The sequence below is a fragment of the Ipomoea nil genome, unplaced genomic scaffold (genome assembly GCF_001879475.1).
Source record: "Ipomoea nil cultivar Tokyo-kokei standard unplaced genomic scaffold, Asagao_1.1 scaffold1509, whole genome shotgun sequence".
Lineage (NCBI taxonomy): Eukaryota > Viridiplantae > Streptophyta > Magnoliopsida > Solanales > Convolvulaceae > Ipomoea > Ipomoea nil.
Window position 1 is genome coordinate 2,026,247 of NW_017617937.1, and position 17,206 is coordinate 2,043,452.

At 35.2% G+C, this 17,206-nt stretch overlaps 2 protein-coding genes across 2 annotated transcripts in view; both read right to left on the reverse strand.

Annotated features, from left to right (window-relative positions):
* Positions 1-17,206, reverse strand: part of LOC109189178 (chalcone synthase A-like) — a 19,786-nt gene continuing 2,580 nt past the window's right edge. The window contains exons 2-3 of the mRNA XM_019339958.1: positions 1,130-1,333; positions 1-1,007 (exon numbers count right to left, since the gene is read on the reverse strand). Coding sequence (XP_019195503.1) covers positions 73-1,007; positions 1,130-1,328 — 1,134 coding nt within the window. The 5' untranslated portion in view covers positions 1,329-1,333 and the 3' untranslated portion in view covers positions 1-72. The remainder of the gene's footprint in view (positions 1,008-1,129; positions 1,334-17,206) is intronic.
* On the reverse strand, positions 6,006-7,549 carry LOC109189175 (glycosyltransferase 6-like). Its single transcript, XM_019339952.1, has one exon. The coding sequence runs from the start codon at positions 7,502-7,504 to the stop codon at positions 6,185-6,187; it is 1,320 nt and encodes a 439-aa protein (XP_019195497.1). The 5' UTR covers positions 7,505-7,549; the 3' UTR covers positions 6,006-6,184.

Sequence of the window (17,206 nt, forward strand, 5' to 3'; positions counted from 1 at the left end):
CATCTTGCATAAAAAAATACTAGTATTATAATAAGAGATAAGAGATTAGAGAAGAGATTATTCCGTACTAATTTATGGGCACACTACGAAAACCACGCCCCATTCCAATCCCTCCCCAGTAGTCATCTGTTCATCTTTCTTGGATTTCTTTCTCATCTCATCCAATATGAACAACACACATGCGCTTGTTAAATTCCCATACTCCGAAAGAACGTCCTTTGACGCTCGCAACTTCTCGGGCTCCAGCCCTAATTTCTCTTCCACGCGATCCAGAATGGCAATGCCACCAGGGTGCAAAATCCAGAAAATTGAATTCCAATCCGAGATTCCAAACGGCTCGAACGCCTTCACCAAACAATCCTCCACATTTTGGGTAATGAGAGAAGGGACAGCCTTGCTACAATGGAATGTAAGCCCCATCTCTCGCAAGTGCAGTTTAAGGTGAGAATCAGTGTCGGGAATGGTTGTTTGTGCGGCAGAGACCAACTCAAACAATGGAGTTTCAAGACCGGGCCTCGGCTCTGTCCCAACAATCACGGCGGCCGAGCCATCGCCGAATAAACATTGCGCCAAAAGATTATCTTCTTGTTCTAGACTTGGCCCACGAAATACATTTAACATCACTTCCGACCACACCACCAGAACGCGACCACCTTTATTGTTCTCGGCCAGATCTTTGGCTAGCCGTAGCATGGCGGCGCCGGCGTTACAACCTTGCTGGTACATCATTAAGCGTTTCACGGACGAGCTAAGGCCCAGTAGCTTTGCGAGTTGGAAATCTGCACCGGGCATGTCAACGCCACTGGAGGTACAGAACACTAAATGGGTTATTTCAGAAATGGGGCGACCCCATTCCTTTATGGCCTTCATGGCAGCTTCTTTGCCCAGCTTAGGAACTTCCGACACCAAAATGTCTTGCCTGGTGTTAAGGGAAGCTTCGTTGTATGTGCACAAGTTGGGATTTTTCTTCAGAACCAGGTGACGTTTCTTAATTTTGCTCTTGTTGCCTGCAAAAAATAAACAATATATATAATGCTTTTAATTGAAGGAAAAAAAAAAATGGAAATGAGCAATATAATGCAGTGAGTACGTAGTGCATATATATATCAGATGAGATGTATTTACATACAGATGCGTCTAAATTTTTCTTTATGTTCCAGCAAGTGTTGGCTATTTGTGATGCGGAAATAAAAGTCAGGATAGGTGGTTTGGTCAACCCAATTCGCCGGAGTTGCGGTTCCTATCGCCAAGATTTTGGCATCACCTTCAAACCTCTTTGCCCTACGGCTCCTGCAGGTATCAGTGAGGACAGTGACGGTTGTAGACATTTTTGTTTTGCGTACTGATGATTTAAGGCTTCACTGTTAGTTTAGTGAGAAATGTGCTTCGCATGATAATGGCTAGCTGCCTGCCATTTGCCAACGTTTTGGGGGTATTTTATAGTGGAAGATACAAATTATTTGATGAGTTCTACAACATTTTGAATAAATAAAAATTATATTTTTAATATACTAAAAGTACATTATTTGTATACATAAATTACATTATTTGAAAGTACATGATTTTTTTTTTATATTATTTAATAATGTAAATTTAATACAAAGGTAATGTCCATTTAGTATATTAAAAATATATATTGTATTATGTAGATTATGTTCTCGGAATAATTGGCCTAAAATCTCAACATTAGACACGAAACTGATTATAAATTGCCGGAAACGTTTTTCACGACAAATTTGGTGGTTGCGTTCACCCTTTAAACAATGTCCATTAACAATACGTTTGTATTACTTAAATGTTATTTTATTTAATTAATTTAAGCAAATCATTGTGCAATATGTTATCACTTATCATAAGGCATACATATTATATAATACAAAATACAAATGGCATCTTTCATTAATAATTTGAAAATGTTTTAATATCTGATGGGGTTATGGAGATTTCACCCATTATTTGTTTGATTTTAATAGGACTGGAGAGAGGCGGTATAGAGGCCCAAGAGAGAGGGGTGCAAGGTGGCGACAGGTGCGGCGGCCACCCAGGGTCGAGGCATCCTCGGAGTGCCCAGTAGCGTTCTGTCACGCCCTGCTTATCTGGTTGTGCCCCTCGCAGCTTGTCGCGAGGGGCTTGGGCATGGTGCCGTGTTGCAATTGGGGAAGGTCGTTGAGGTGGTTGACGACGAGGGAATCGACAACGTGGGACGCGTGTCAGATTGAGATTTGAAAGTTGTGGATGACATATGTTGGTGGATAACACGGAATATAATAATTATAATCCTACGGGGAAAAAGGACCATTTTTATTTCACCAACCTTATTCTGTAAACGCTAAATTAAGACTCTAGTTTGGCATTACATGACCCGCATGTGCCGACGTACATGAGTCAGTGATTTGATTTGCGCCCCCTACGCGCGAAAGATAGCCTCTATGCTATACAATTCAATAAGCCTTTGAAAAGCTCTTGTATAAATAATGATGCAATTCCAAACAGATAAAGGGCAATAGCTACTTTAAAACATTTTCCCTTCATTTTTCCAACTCAAATGGGTCTACTTTGAGAATCAATATCTCATTCACTCATTATCCGTTTTGCGCGTACAATATATCAATCTCTTCGTCTCATTACGAAGAATCCGAATTCAATTTGACCCGATCCAAATTGAAAGTGGATCCACTTATAATTCTACCACAAAATAGCCACTTAAGATATCATTTTATGTTTTTTTTTTTCAACACCATACACGTGTCGTCTGAGTGATGCTACCAACAGTATAAATTAGAGGGGGAGGGGGGGGGGGGAATGGTCCGTACAAGGCACACCTCAAAGACACAGATACTCCTCTAGTCAAGTGGTCTGGTCTTCTCCATCCTGCTTACATACTAGGGTGGGTTTTGGTAACATATTTAGTTCTATTTTATTTATTAGTTTCTTAGCATTTTTATTACTTTTTGGGCAGGTCTCTTGTGCTTTGTATTTATTTTATTGGGCCGCACGTCTCTAGCTATACAAAAACTATTCTCCTATTGTCATTTCGTGTTTCAATATCGGGTTTATGGTGGACCCAATCCTAATAAAATAATCATTGGCGCTATCTGTGGGAATCGTTACGATAAGCGTGCGTTCCTAGCCTTTACCCGCCGTTTTTCGTTTAAACCCAAGTACGTTAAAATGATTGGATCTCATAGTGGATATTCGCCAAACCCAACTACTTCCACCTTCTTCGTCTTTGGCAATGGGTTTCTTCGTCTCCGGCCATGGAGACGAAGAATGTTTCTTCGTCTCTGGCCGGAGATGAAGACTGATTCTTCGTCTCCAACCGGAGACAAAGACTTTTAAAAAAAAATTAAATAATTATTTTTTAAAAAGTATTTCTTAAAAAATATTTTAAATTTGTGTTGACTTGTTAGAAACCTGCGAATTGGAAGAAATTGCATGAAATTGGTTAGTTTAAGGATTCAATTATATATTTTTTTTAGGTTTAGTGACTTAATTGCATTATCTTGTGCAGTTCGATGGCTTATTTGACCCTTATTCTAATAATGTATAATATTAATGCCAAATAATGTATAATATTTATCAAATCTTACATATGTGAAAATTATAATATAGATGAAATACAATTAAGAATAAATCAATGTAATTATGAAAATTCCCTCTATAAGTTTATTTGAATATGTACATAATTAGAGATTATATTAACCATACAAAATTTTAATTATAATTTTGTATTCAATAAAAATAATAAATACTTGACCAATGGAAACTCAAAAATATTATTATATTAAACAATTTAAAATATTTTTATTTTTCTAATTTTTTATTTATATTTATAATAACATTCCCCGTGCATCGCGCGGGTGAATTACTAGTATAAATTATAGTATAACTTCTCCTAAATTGTTACACCATGGACTAGGGTTCATATTGCATTGTGAATCTTGATACAAAAATTATGTATCTTCGGTTAAGACATTTTGCACCTACAGTTAACAGTTTATGTACATGTAAACAAATAAATTGATAATTACTGACACATATGATAACTATAGGTACAAAAACTATCAACTGTAGGTACAAAATGTGTCAACTACAGATAAAGAATCTACCTTGATAATTTTTGACACATAATATGATAGCTACAGGTACAGAAACCATCAACTACAGGTACAGAATGTGTCAACTATAAATACAGAATCTCATGATTATTTTTGTGACCATGATCTATAATGCAAGATAGACCTTGGTTGGTTGTATAATTACTCTACCGCCTTCTTGCATCCCGGGATAGGCCTATATCATACCCGAGGCCCAACTTCATTCCTCAGTCCATTAAACCATTTATCTATCCCAGTAACATTTGTTGGTAAAAGACGAGAAAATCTCACTCCATCACTTACAATGGTGAATTTGATGCAGACAGAATATTATAAGTAAACTCAAATGTAGTTATTAAGGGCCATATCGGTTGAGAAATGTTGTATTTAGGCCAAACTGCTTATAACTTGTGTAAGCAGGCCAGAAATGGGTATTTTGGGCCCTACAGAATTGGATAAAGTTGGTCCAACAATGAACAGTGCCGTACCTAAAATCTCAACATTAGACACGAAACTTATTTAGTTGCTAAATTGTCGGAAATGATTTTGACGACAAATTTGGTGGTTGCGTTCACCCTTCACCTTTCTATACGTTTTTCGTTTTTAAAACCTTTTGTATTACTTAAATGTTATTTTATTTAATATGTTGTCACTTATGATAAGTCATATTATATAATACAAAATACAAATTGTGTCTTTCATTAATAATTTGAATTTTTTTAATATTATATTTAAATATTATATCAATTCTATCACAAATTTTTCATTAGATTAAGTGGATAGATCTTTTATACGCACCGACAATTAGCCCTGTCCATAGAGCCATTACGTCACCGTGATTTACATATTCTCAAATGCTTTGTCGAGTCGGGGTGTATGAGGCCTTGGAGATTGAGGATTCAACTTTTTGTGAGAATAATTAACTATACCGCCCGCATGGGCAGCTCAACTGGTCATAGAGATGAAAGTTGAAAAAAATGACCAGGAATCGAATCTCACCAGCGGCAGTGTGGGAGCAACATCTCAAAGTGAGGGGGCTCCTTGTGCACAGTGAGCAAAGGTCTCGCCTCTGTGGTTCATGTTCAGTTGAGTTACCATGATTTACATCCTCCCAGATGCTCTGTCGGGACGGAGTTGGGGTTCAACTGGTTATAGAGGTGAAAGTTGGGAATGACCAGGGGTCTAGCCTCTGTAGTTCATGTTGACCAGTTGAGCCAGCCACAATGTGATACAATTCCTCAAAGTATAACCAAAGATCTAGCCTATATGGTTAATGTTCAGTCTGTCCGGCCGGTTGGAAAGAATAATTAACTATACCATTTAATCAACGCTTCATTTTCTTCATATTCGAAGTCCCTTAAATGCATGCGTTTTACCCAAACTTTATGTATTCCATCATTATCATATCCATTCAGCTCCACAAGTCACGAAACGTCTACAAATGTGAACACTATTTTATTCGTAATTACTTCCCCGATATATTTGTTATGAAATCAAATTAAGATTTCTTTTGACATTATTAGCCCCAAAAAAAAAAAAAAAAAATTGCGAGTAGCCTGCGTTGCTTGACTTGACTGGGCAGACACAGCCACTAAAAATACGATACTCTCCTTAATCAGTGGCGCATTGCACCAAACGTTTTTGTCAATTTTTGCCAATTTTCGGTTCAAACCTTAGGGCGGCTAGCTTCCATATTATGAATTTTTAACCATTTTTATATATTTTCCAAATTGGATTATATGACAATGATTTTTTAATAAAAAAAATGCTTCATACATACATCACTTTTTGTAACTATAATAACAAAAGTTCTAGGTAAGACATTTCCTTCATTAACAGGAAATTAAAGTTTGAGTCTTTATATATACATAACAAGATATATGTAGAAAAATAGTATATATGTTATTGAACAAAAACGGAAAGAGTACATAGCATATTTACAATTTGACATGGAATAACAGATGTAATTTGTCAAATTCACTAATTGTTTTTAACTGATATGAGATAATTAATTAATAGTACAGATAATAATGAACAGTTCAATTGCTACTCGGATAATAGATAGGGATAGGTTGTATGTTTTGTGTTCAAACAAAAGCCTCGAAATCATTTTGTGCAGGGTAAGCGTAGGGCAAGGGCAAAAGAGGGGATGAAGTGTCGAGGTCAGAGTGGGAAAATCCAAAATTTCGAAGGACTTGATTGTCAGCGAAATTCAACGCTCTCTCCATCCCGACCCGGCAAGACTCCCCTTTATACTCCGGGTTGTGGTCCCCACTGCAGGGTTGACACCCCGTGAAATGCGTTATGAAGGGCCGCCTCCACCCGCCTCTCCAATCCCCGCCCTCCGCCACGTGGGGCTCCCGTGCCGCCGCGTAGCTCTCGCTCACCGCCTCCGCGTGCCGCCGCCGCAGCGCCGCCTCCCTCCGCTCTATCTCCACGTACCTCTCCGTGATGTTGTGGAGCCGCCCCACCACTCCCACCCAGTACCCATGCAGGGAGTACTCGTTCTCCACGTAAATCCTGTCCCTCCATTTCTTTTCCCCTTTCAGTAGGAGATAAACCAGCGCCGATTGATCGTCCGATTCCGGGAACATCTTGTTCTTAAACGTCGACCGTTGGATCTGGCCCCACTTTTTGTAATCTGGACTCTGTGGGCCCATCGCCGCCCAAACATCCAAAAACTCCATCGACCACTGGCAATTCCTTATCAGAAAAATTCCGGCGTTAACCGCCACCCAGCTCTTCTTCTCAATCTGATCGCGCCAGCCGTGAACTACGAGGTTATGATCCTTGTACCTCTCCAACGGAATCTTGAAATCCATGTCGGTGAAGATGGCGTCGGAGTCGACCCACAAAACCCACTCCGTTTCCGGGTGGGCCAACATCGCCGCCCGGGCCACCGGAATCTTCGACCAAAAAGAACGCATGTCCGGTTTCAAGAACGCATTGCTGTAGAAGATATCGTAGCCGTGGATTCTGCAGTAATCAACTTTGTTCTTGAAGAACCTCAGGAGCAAGTGATCGCCGTGGCTGTTCTTGCACGGCGTCGGCTGCGATCCGCTGAGGACGAGCACGCGCCGCCCTGCTCCGGCGCTGAACGACGGGTGAAGTTTCAGCCACTCGCGCCTCTTCTTGTCCCACCCCACCACGGGTTTATCTATTGTGTAACTGAGCTCCGGGTCATCGTAAAAACTCCTCTCCGGGGATTCATAGCCGCGATCGACGGCGGCCCGGTCGACTGAGAAGTTCTGCGCGGAGAGCAAGGCGGAGAAGTTCGGAAACGGGTCGGTGAACGACCAAACGACACAAACGAGAAAGACAGCAAAAAAGATTGCCAGAAAGAAAGATTTATCTCGAGGAAAGGAAGAAGATTTGGGTTTGGCCATGGTGGGAGTGGCTGACGCCATGGCCGAGAGGTTTATAGAAGCGGGAGTGAAGAAGGCATTCGAAACACGGAAGGAATCCCGCTTTATATGCTAAATGCAAATCCCACGGTTGACTAAAAAGAACTGTATTTAGACACGTGGGTGGATACTATTGGTGATTATGTTAAGCAACGACTGATTTGGGAGAAGAAAATGCAAAATTAAATCTGCCTGCTATAAAGTATAAACTGTGACGCAGTCATTTACAAATTACAATGCATTTATTGGGTATCGTTAATTAATTTAATTCCTTTGTTTATTGATAATATGCATAGCCTAATTAATGCGGTAATACCTTATATGTTATAAAATTCATTGGTACATCATGATATAATAGAGTGTTGAGATCCACACCAAATATATTTCTTTAAAAAAATATATAAGTTACCATTAATTTACATAGTATCAGTGATAATTTTTCTCATACGCAGAGAGAAGATTGATGCCCCGGGACAAGATCAGATGAGAGTTGACGAATTTGATGCCACTCGAGTGAGAATTATTCCTACGGGAGGATATAGAGTGATGAAATTGACAAATTGGGTGTCACTCGGGTAAGAATTGCTCTTACCATAAGGTATTGATTTCCTTATGGGTCCCTCCCGACAAATTTTACTATAAACCATGGACCATGGAGCATAAAAAGAAACGACACCCGTTCCGCATAATTAGCTATACTTGTATAACATATTTAGTTTCAATTTATATACATTGTAGTTTCATTTTAGCACAACTACAATTTCATTTTATTTCAACTATAGTTTCATTCAACATTATACATACAATAGTCTTATTACAGTGAGACATGTTATTGAATTTCATTTTATACAAACTGTAGTCTTATTACAACACCACTAAATTATATGGAAGAATTCTAATTCAACTACGATTTCATTGGACAATACGCACTCAAATATGTGAAACTGTTATTCAATTTCATTTTATATACACTGTAGTTTCATTAGAACACAATTACAATATCATTTCGATATAACTGCAATTTCATTTGACAATATACATTCAATATGTGAGACATGTTATTCCGTTTCTTTTTATACATACTGTAGTTTCATTTCAACAAAACTAAAGTATCATTTCTATTCAATTACATTTCTATTTGACAATATACACTCAATATGTAAGACATGTTATTCAGTTTCATTTTATACATACTGTAGTTTCATTTCAACACAACTAAAATATCATTTAAATTCAATTACCGTTTCATTTGATAATATAAACACATTATGCGAGTCAGTTTCATTTTAGATACATTGTAGTTTCATTTTGTTATGAACACACAAAAAATACGTGATTTGTTAATGGCTGTCGTTTCTTTACTTGCCGTTTTCGGACCATGGTCCACAATATAACAACCAATCCCTCCCCTTTCCCTCGATTTTTTTTTTAAAAAGAGAATTTTTCTCCTTAAGTCATCTCCAATCGAAAACATCAAATTCTCACTAAATTTTATTTCAAAAAGAATATTCATAGCATATTCTTACACTAAATTTTTTTCATCTCCAACACATTTTATTCCTTTACTAAAATAATTTGTATTCTTATAAATTAAAATTTTATATTAATAATTTAATTATTTTAATATAAAATATAATTATAATGCAAATATATCAACTTCAATAGCTGATGCTTCGCTCAAACTTTGTATATATGCTTGCTCATCATCACGTTCATCCTCAATGATCATATTGTGCATTATGGTGCATGATGACGTTATATCATGCAATACAAAAATGTATCGATCCTTTGACTGTTGCAGGTCGTGATTGGAGGATCCCAAATGCACATGCTATTTCACTACAAAAAAAAAAAAAAATCATGATTCACGCGAAAACATGCAATTTCATCACGAATCACGTTTTGCGATAGAATTTTACATTTTTGTGACAAAATTCGTTATGTAGTCTCCAGACTTGTCGTATTTCATTTTGCTACGGAAATAATCCGTCGTGAGAAGTGGTGAAGGAAAACAGCAATGGAATTTTCCGTTGCAAAGTTGGCGACGGAAATGTCTCCTTCCATTGCCATCATGTGAAAAATATTTCGTCGTCTATTGCCGTTGTGAAATATAACGATAGAAATAATTGTCGTCGTGATTCCGTCGCTAGCATTTTCACTGCAAATTTCATATTCCGTCATAAGAAAACGACGGAACAAATTTCCATCGCGAATCCATTGTTAGATATTTCGTTGCAAAGTTTGTCTTCCGTCACAAAAAAAACTGAACTAATTACTGTCGTGATTCCATCGCGTTTTGGGTGACATAAACTTTTTGTTGCCATAATGATAATCGGTAAAATCACATTTCATCACGATTCTCCTAAATTATTATTATTTTTTATATTTTTGTAATTATTAATAGTGTTTTTTTTTTGTTAAAATTATAATGTTTGTAAACTATTTTCCCAAGTCATGCGCTGCTCATAGCCGATCGGAGTTCTGCAAACCGTTGCCATGACCGAACCAGATGCTCATTCGATATTTTGACTGGTAGAAGAGGAAGGAATTTTAAGTAAATGAGTTTAAGAGAAAAATTAAATAATAAGTTTAACTTAATAAGAAGAATATTAAATCCAAACAAATCTAATTATAAAAGAATAATTATTAATAAAAGTAGATATTTAAATATTTATAAATTAATTTTAAAAAATTGTTTAAATTACAATAAAAATAATGTTCTTCAGGTTTCGATCCCATTTGACCACGTCTTAGCTTCCTCGACTGAGTTTGCAAAGGGTGCCCCACACAATCCGACCCCAAGGCTCGGATCAGCTCGCTTCGAGGACGGCCTTACAACTCGCGAAGCCGACCACAGTGTTGACCAATAGTTATGCCACGGGTCAAAATACACAATTTATATATTATGAACATTCAGTATGTAAATTGTAAACATTTAGTATATAAAATTGTGAACATTCAATATGTAATTTGTAAATATTCAGTATGTAAATTGTGAACATTCAATATATAAATTGTGAATATTTAGTATATAAAAATTTGTAAACATTTAGTATGTAAATAGTAGACATATAATATATAAATTGTGTATTTTTTTATTCGAATCCACCTCGTAGGGTGAATTCCGGTTTACGGAATAATTTGCCCAATGCTGACTCAACCCCGGGTTTGTCTTGGGCTCTTGGCCTCTTTTGGATCGATTTACTTCGTATTCACTCCTAATATGTTCATTAGATTTGGTTGAGGTATATAATTTGTTTTTTTTCTTGGATATGAGTACTTTAGTTAGGTTCTTTGGGGAACTAGAGTGTTCAACTGTTCATTCACGTGCTGTCATACTAAACTTGCGGCAATAATATAAATAATTCTCTGATCAATTCTGATTATAAATTCGAAACTTCCAATCTTGTCTCGGATAAGTAATTCGAATTTCGAGAAATTCTTAATTCACACATAGTCAATTTGTTCCATTTGATGTGAAAATTGAAATCACATGCATCTAAAACATGTAGTATTAACTCTATTGATAAAAAGTAACAAAAGTAAGTAAACTATCCGTTGGTAGATTAAAAATGATGCCATTTAATTGTAACGTATGTACTTTTTTCTCTCTATTGATTTGCTTAGTCAAACATACTTCCAATTATGTCTCTTATCATATCGTCCCAATAAGATGGAATTGCACCTCTCTAGGGTGTCCCTTAATTTGGCCTTTAGTACGGTAATCACTGAATTTCTAGTTTAATTTTTTCTAAACATTTCTCCTAATATAGTTTGAGACCATGATAAATGGTTCCTAATTTTTGCAATAATAAGGTATGCCAATCCAACACCATAAAAAAGAAACCCACAAGCCAATTAATCTCTCAATCCCTCTTGCAATTACAACCCACAATTGACTATTTATGTCACAATTCATATTAGAAACTACTTGCCCTTTCAGCCTTAACCAACAAATCAATGACAAATTGTCATGAAATTCAAAACTCATCTTATTGTGTTGTATTCATGTTAATCAAATTCTCACAATTTAATTAATTCAATTATATTTATTTGAACTACGATTTATATATAATCAAAATTCCGACAAATTTTCTTAAATTTCATGACAATTTGACTCACCATAGATTTCTTTTCACCCATTTAAATAAGTTGTATTTGTCAGCAAGGTTGTCATTATTGAAACATTTTTATAGAGGCGATCTGATAAAATATTTGCTTTCGATCTCTGACAAATGATAAATGAAAATGGCCAAATATTTGGTATACATTTGGGGTGGATGAGATGAGCATTTTGTTGCCGGACGCAATTGTGGGTGGCAAGTTTTGTAATCCTTTACTAATCAACTTTTCTATTTTAAAACACAAGTGTTTAGTGAGCTTCAACCAATATAAAACAGAAGTAATATATAATAATATTAATGCATATGTAAGAATAACAAGGATAGACAGCAACGTTCTTAACTTCCTTCTCTAATCTTCCACGTAATACTATTTGTCAACATTATGAGGCTCCATGAGTTTTCAGTTTTTTTTTTTTTTTTTTTTTTTTTTTTTTTGGGTGTATTATTTGAGAATGTGCACTAGACCTGTATTTTGATCTTAGTCTATAAAAGATTATGAGATAATAATTTAAGTTAGCAAAGGATCATGAGTTAGACTTAGTAACCATCAGGCTAACTTGGTCAAGTTACCTCGCCTCCATGAGTATTAATGTATTATATATTGCGTTTGTAGTTTTCGGAAAACTATTCCACACAAGATGTTCAAAACCAAGAACGGAAAACATGGTAATCATTAAGATAATTGAAGGATTTATTTTATCCTAAATTCTCAATTAAAAGTAATATTATTCATTTGTTATTTATTACATGACATTGATAAAATAATACGGCAATTTATATAATGGACCAGGGTCTACATAGTATTATAGACCTTAAATCGAAACGACGATGTATGAAATTTATACTCGTAAGGTATATAATTTCATAACACAAGACACAAAAAATCACAACACAAGATACATACACATGTTATATATTTACTTATTTTTCAAATATGATTTATGTACATAATTTGTGTTAAGGCACAGAATTTCATAACACAAGATACAAAAATTCATAACGTAAGACACAATTACTAATTTGTTTCAGGTATAGAATTCATACTCTTAGGTATAAAGTTTCATAACACAAGAAAAAAAACGCACAACATAAGGTACATACACATACACCAGGATCCACAGTGCATTTGCGAGGCAAATTATATCATGGACCAGGGCCTACCTTGCGTTGTAGACCGAAGTCCAAAAATAACTTTCTGATTCTATATCTATAGTTGACACATTTTGTATTTGTTGTTGATAGTTTATGTACTTGTAGCTATCATATTATGTGTCAGCAATTATCAAGTTAGATTATGTATCTGTAGTTGACACATTCTATACCTGCAGTTGATAGTTTCTGTACCTGTAGCTATTATATTATGTGTCAGTAATTATCAAGTTATTTATTTACATGTACAAAAACTATTAACTGTAGCTACAGAATATATTAATTGAAGATACATAATTTTTGTATTATGATTTACAATGCTATATGAATCCTGGTCCATGGTATAACAATTGACATTGCGAACCTTGGTCCATGCTATAACTATAAGGATTGAAATAATAGTTGAAAAGATTAAAGATTAAAAGATACACAAGATAGCAACAGTCTTAATTGTAAGCCCAAAACTAGTCCCCATTCCAGGTCCAGCCCAGAACTCATCTTCTGCTCTTTCTTGGATTTCTTACTAACATGAATAACTTATATGCGCTTGTTAAATTGCCATTACCATACTCATCAGAATTCAGAGAGAACATACCTTGCGGCTTTAAACTGCAACTTCAGTTGTTATACTGTGGACCATGGTCTACAATGCTAGGTGGACCACGGCCGTCAAATGAAACTGAAATAGAATTATAATGACGCTCCAATGTTATTATAATGGAACTACTGTGTGTGTAAAATAAAACTAAAAAGCAAAACTCATTTAACAACGTATATTGCCAAATGAAACTGTAGTATAATTAAAATGATATTTTAGTGTTGTTATAATGAAACTAGTGTGTATCAAAAATGAAACTAGTGTGTATTGAAAATGAAACTAAAATTCAGAGTAATACAATAACATATATTGTCAAGTGAACCTAGAGTGTAATTAAAATAGTAGTTTAATATTATTATAATTAAACTAGTGTGTAAAATATGAAACTACAAAATAGAGCTCATGCAATAATGTATATTGTCAAATAAAACTGTAGTATAATTAAAATGATACTTTAGTATTGCTATAATCAAACTAGTGTACGTGTTGAAAATGAAACTGAAAGACAGACCAATATTGTCAATTGAAACTAAAGTGTAATTAAAATGATATTTACTTCATGGACAACATTGCTACATGTACCATGGTCCACAGTAAAATTTGCTATGTAAATTAGAGTCTATCATGCAGTCATGTTTATTGTGGATCTTGATCTACATTAGGTATTTTTGTTAACAAAATATATACATATTTCCTCTGCTAAACACCTTGTGGTCTTGTGGCACCAAGTTGGTCTCTCATATGAGAGGTTGTGGGTTCAAAGTTCAGTGGAGGTCTCTCATATGAGAGGTTGAATTGTGGATTCAAGCCTAAGTGAAGGTCTCACAGAGAGGTTGTGAGTTCAAGTCTCAGTGGAAGTGGTATGGTATATATTATTTTTGTAATTATCATCAACTTCACTATGTAAACTTTAACACTTAAATATTCAATCTTTAACACCAAAATATGCAAACCTGGTAAATTATACAAAATAAACGAAAAAGCTAAATTTTAAATCTAAATCGTAAATGCTAGATCTTAAGCAGTAAAAAGTGAACCACTAAACCAAATAAAACAAAAAAATAATAATTATAAACTCTAAAATCGAAACCCTAACTGCAATGCACTTACACATTTTTACAAGTGTAATCTTTTAATACTAAATAAGCATAAACAAATTCAGTTTCACCTCGATATCCTGAATCTTGATCTAGCACTTCTAAATGATAAGCCCGCTGGTATTGATGATAATAACAGTGCTGATTATATAGCTTTCTATCAAGCATGGGAAAGATCAAACAAACTCAACCTAATGTTTATGTGAATGACACTAGGAAACAACATTAAGTGTACAATTCCCATAACTGACAGTGCTAATGATCTGTTGAAATATGTGGAGGATAGTTCACATTCTGATTCTGTTGACAAGTCTCTAGTAGGCTCACTGATGGGTACGTTAATCACCATGAAGTGTGATGGTTCTCGTACCATGCTTGATCATATTACTGGGATGTCGAGTTTAGTCGCAAAACTAAGGTCGATGGAAATGGAAGTGAGTGAAAATTTCCTTGTACAATTTATTTTGAACTCTGATCCCTGCCTCTCGAATACTGTCAATTTCAAGTGAATTACAATTCCATTAAAGATAAGTGGAATGTGACTCAATTGTAACTTATGCTAATTCAAGAGGACTTAGGAAACAAGGAATTCACTCAAATAATTTCATGGATCATTCAAGGGGTGGAAAGAAATATGGAACGCCAAAATAAAAGGTTATTATATGAGACTCTGGTCCTCTCTCTCATCTTCCGCATAACTAAAACTCTCTCCACAGAAGTTCTTAGATTAAGGGAATGCTAAAGGTCTGGAAAGAAATCAAGTCTTTAGTTCAAGCAACACAGAAATAACATGAAACCAGGTATGTTCATTAAACGTTAATTAATGCATTATATATATTGAAAATCATTATGTTCCGAAGATCCTGTATGCTTATTATGAGTATAAAGTTTACACAAATAAAAGTTAGGATATGTGGTTTTAGGGATGACAATGGGTCGGGTGTGGGTCAGGGAGGGCTACATCCATCACCTGACCCACCTTATATTTTCTCCACCCTCCTCCACCCCCAACCCGCATCGGGTGGGCTTTTTCAAAACCCACCCCCACCCCATCGGGCGCGGGTGCCCACTACGGGTACCCACCACTTATAATCTTATTTTTTTTAAATAATATTTAAATTACTTACCCATAATAAAATAATAAAATTTATTATTTATACTAAAACATAAAATAATAGAAATATTTAAATATAATAACTACATTGTTAATTTTTAAAAATAAACTTAGTAGTTTAGATATAAAAACAGTAAAAATTTACATAAAGTTTTAGAAACTCTTATAAATAACTACATGGTAGGTCGGGTGGGGTTCTAGGCGGGTTTTGTACATAGAACCTGAATCCAACTCGACCTACCGCGAGTTTCCTTTGTTAAGACCCACACTTGACCCATAACCCACTACCATCCACCAAAAAAAAAAAAAATCCGACCCGTACAGAGTGGATTCGGGTGGATATCCGCGGGGCGGATTGAAATTGTCATACCTAGGTGTTTTTATTTGGTCAACCCAATTCGCCGGAGTTGCGGTTCCTATAGCCAGGACTTTGGCATGACCTTCAAACCTCCGCGTCCTCTAGGTGTCAATGAGGGCAGTGACGGCGGCGGACATTATTTAAAGCTTGATGAGTAGTATTGAGAGTTAGATTAAACTTCTACGCGGGGCGATTTTTAACCCATCAACTACCACAGGGTTAATTTTGCTGTGATCAAAATACATTCATAAAAATAGTGAATTTAAATTTATTAAATATGTCATATTTTTTAGATGGGTGTACGTGCTAAATAAGTTTAATTATGCTCTAGAAAAAAAAAAGTATTCAATAAATAATGAATCTCATATACAACATAAATAAACATAGAACTTCAATCAACTTGTTTGAGGAAACAAATATGGCATGCAAGCACATAAAAATTTTGAAAAAATCCATCAACTACCGGAGAGGCAATGGTGGAGTTACTTGGGCTTGCCCTTACTTTTTTCTAAGTGTCAAAAAACTCGCATCCTCTAAATAATTAAATAGTTTTGATTGTTTATAGTTGATAGAATCTATTTTTTTTTTTTAAAAAGAAAATTAATATGTGAGTAGTAACGTTGTAATTACTAAGTTAGCGGTCTGATCAATATGCTGGTTGGGTTTGCTTCAATTTTTAATTTTTTCTTAATATTATTTATATTTTAGTATTTTTAGCTATTATATGTGTTAATTAATACTCCATACATGTAAGTATATAGCTTTGACTCTTCTAAATTAAAGTTGAGCAGAAAGCAATCCACTGTGTGTCGGCAAGACGTCAACCATATGTATAGTATCATATCTTATTTATCTTCAATTTCCAAAGGCGGAGCCAATATCTTTCCGATCGACAAGCTTCAACAAACAATAATCAAGAATTTGGCTCCACATCCTCAGATTATATGGGGTGGGACGTAGAAGAGTCTAGTTGAGACTCCAGGATCTCAAGAAAAATGTGCAAAAAATCTTTAAAAAATCGTTTAAATTATGTAAAATATAAGGATATTTAAGCACCATCAAAATATCTTTTAAAAAACATGTTTCGTAAGTCGTAATTCAAATCACAATAGTAATAAAAAGATACTGTATACAATTTAAGAAACGAAAAGATTTCATAAATTCGAGAGATGATTTGGTTCAAATATTAGAATCGAAATTATTGAATTTTACGGTCATCGGAGAAAATAAAAAATGAAGAGATTTTTTTTTTTTTTTTTAAAGAA

Bases quoted from the DNA above. Each gene is read 5' to 3' on its own strand.
- LOC109189175 (XM_019339952.1), bottom strand. From the start codon at position 7,504: ATGGCGTCAGCCACTCCCACCATGGCCAAACCCAAATCTTCTTCCTTT.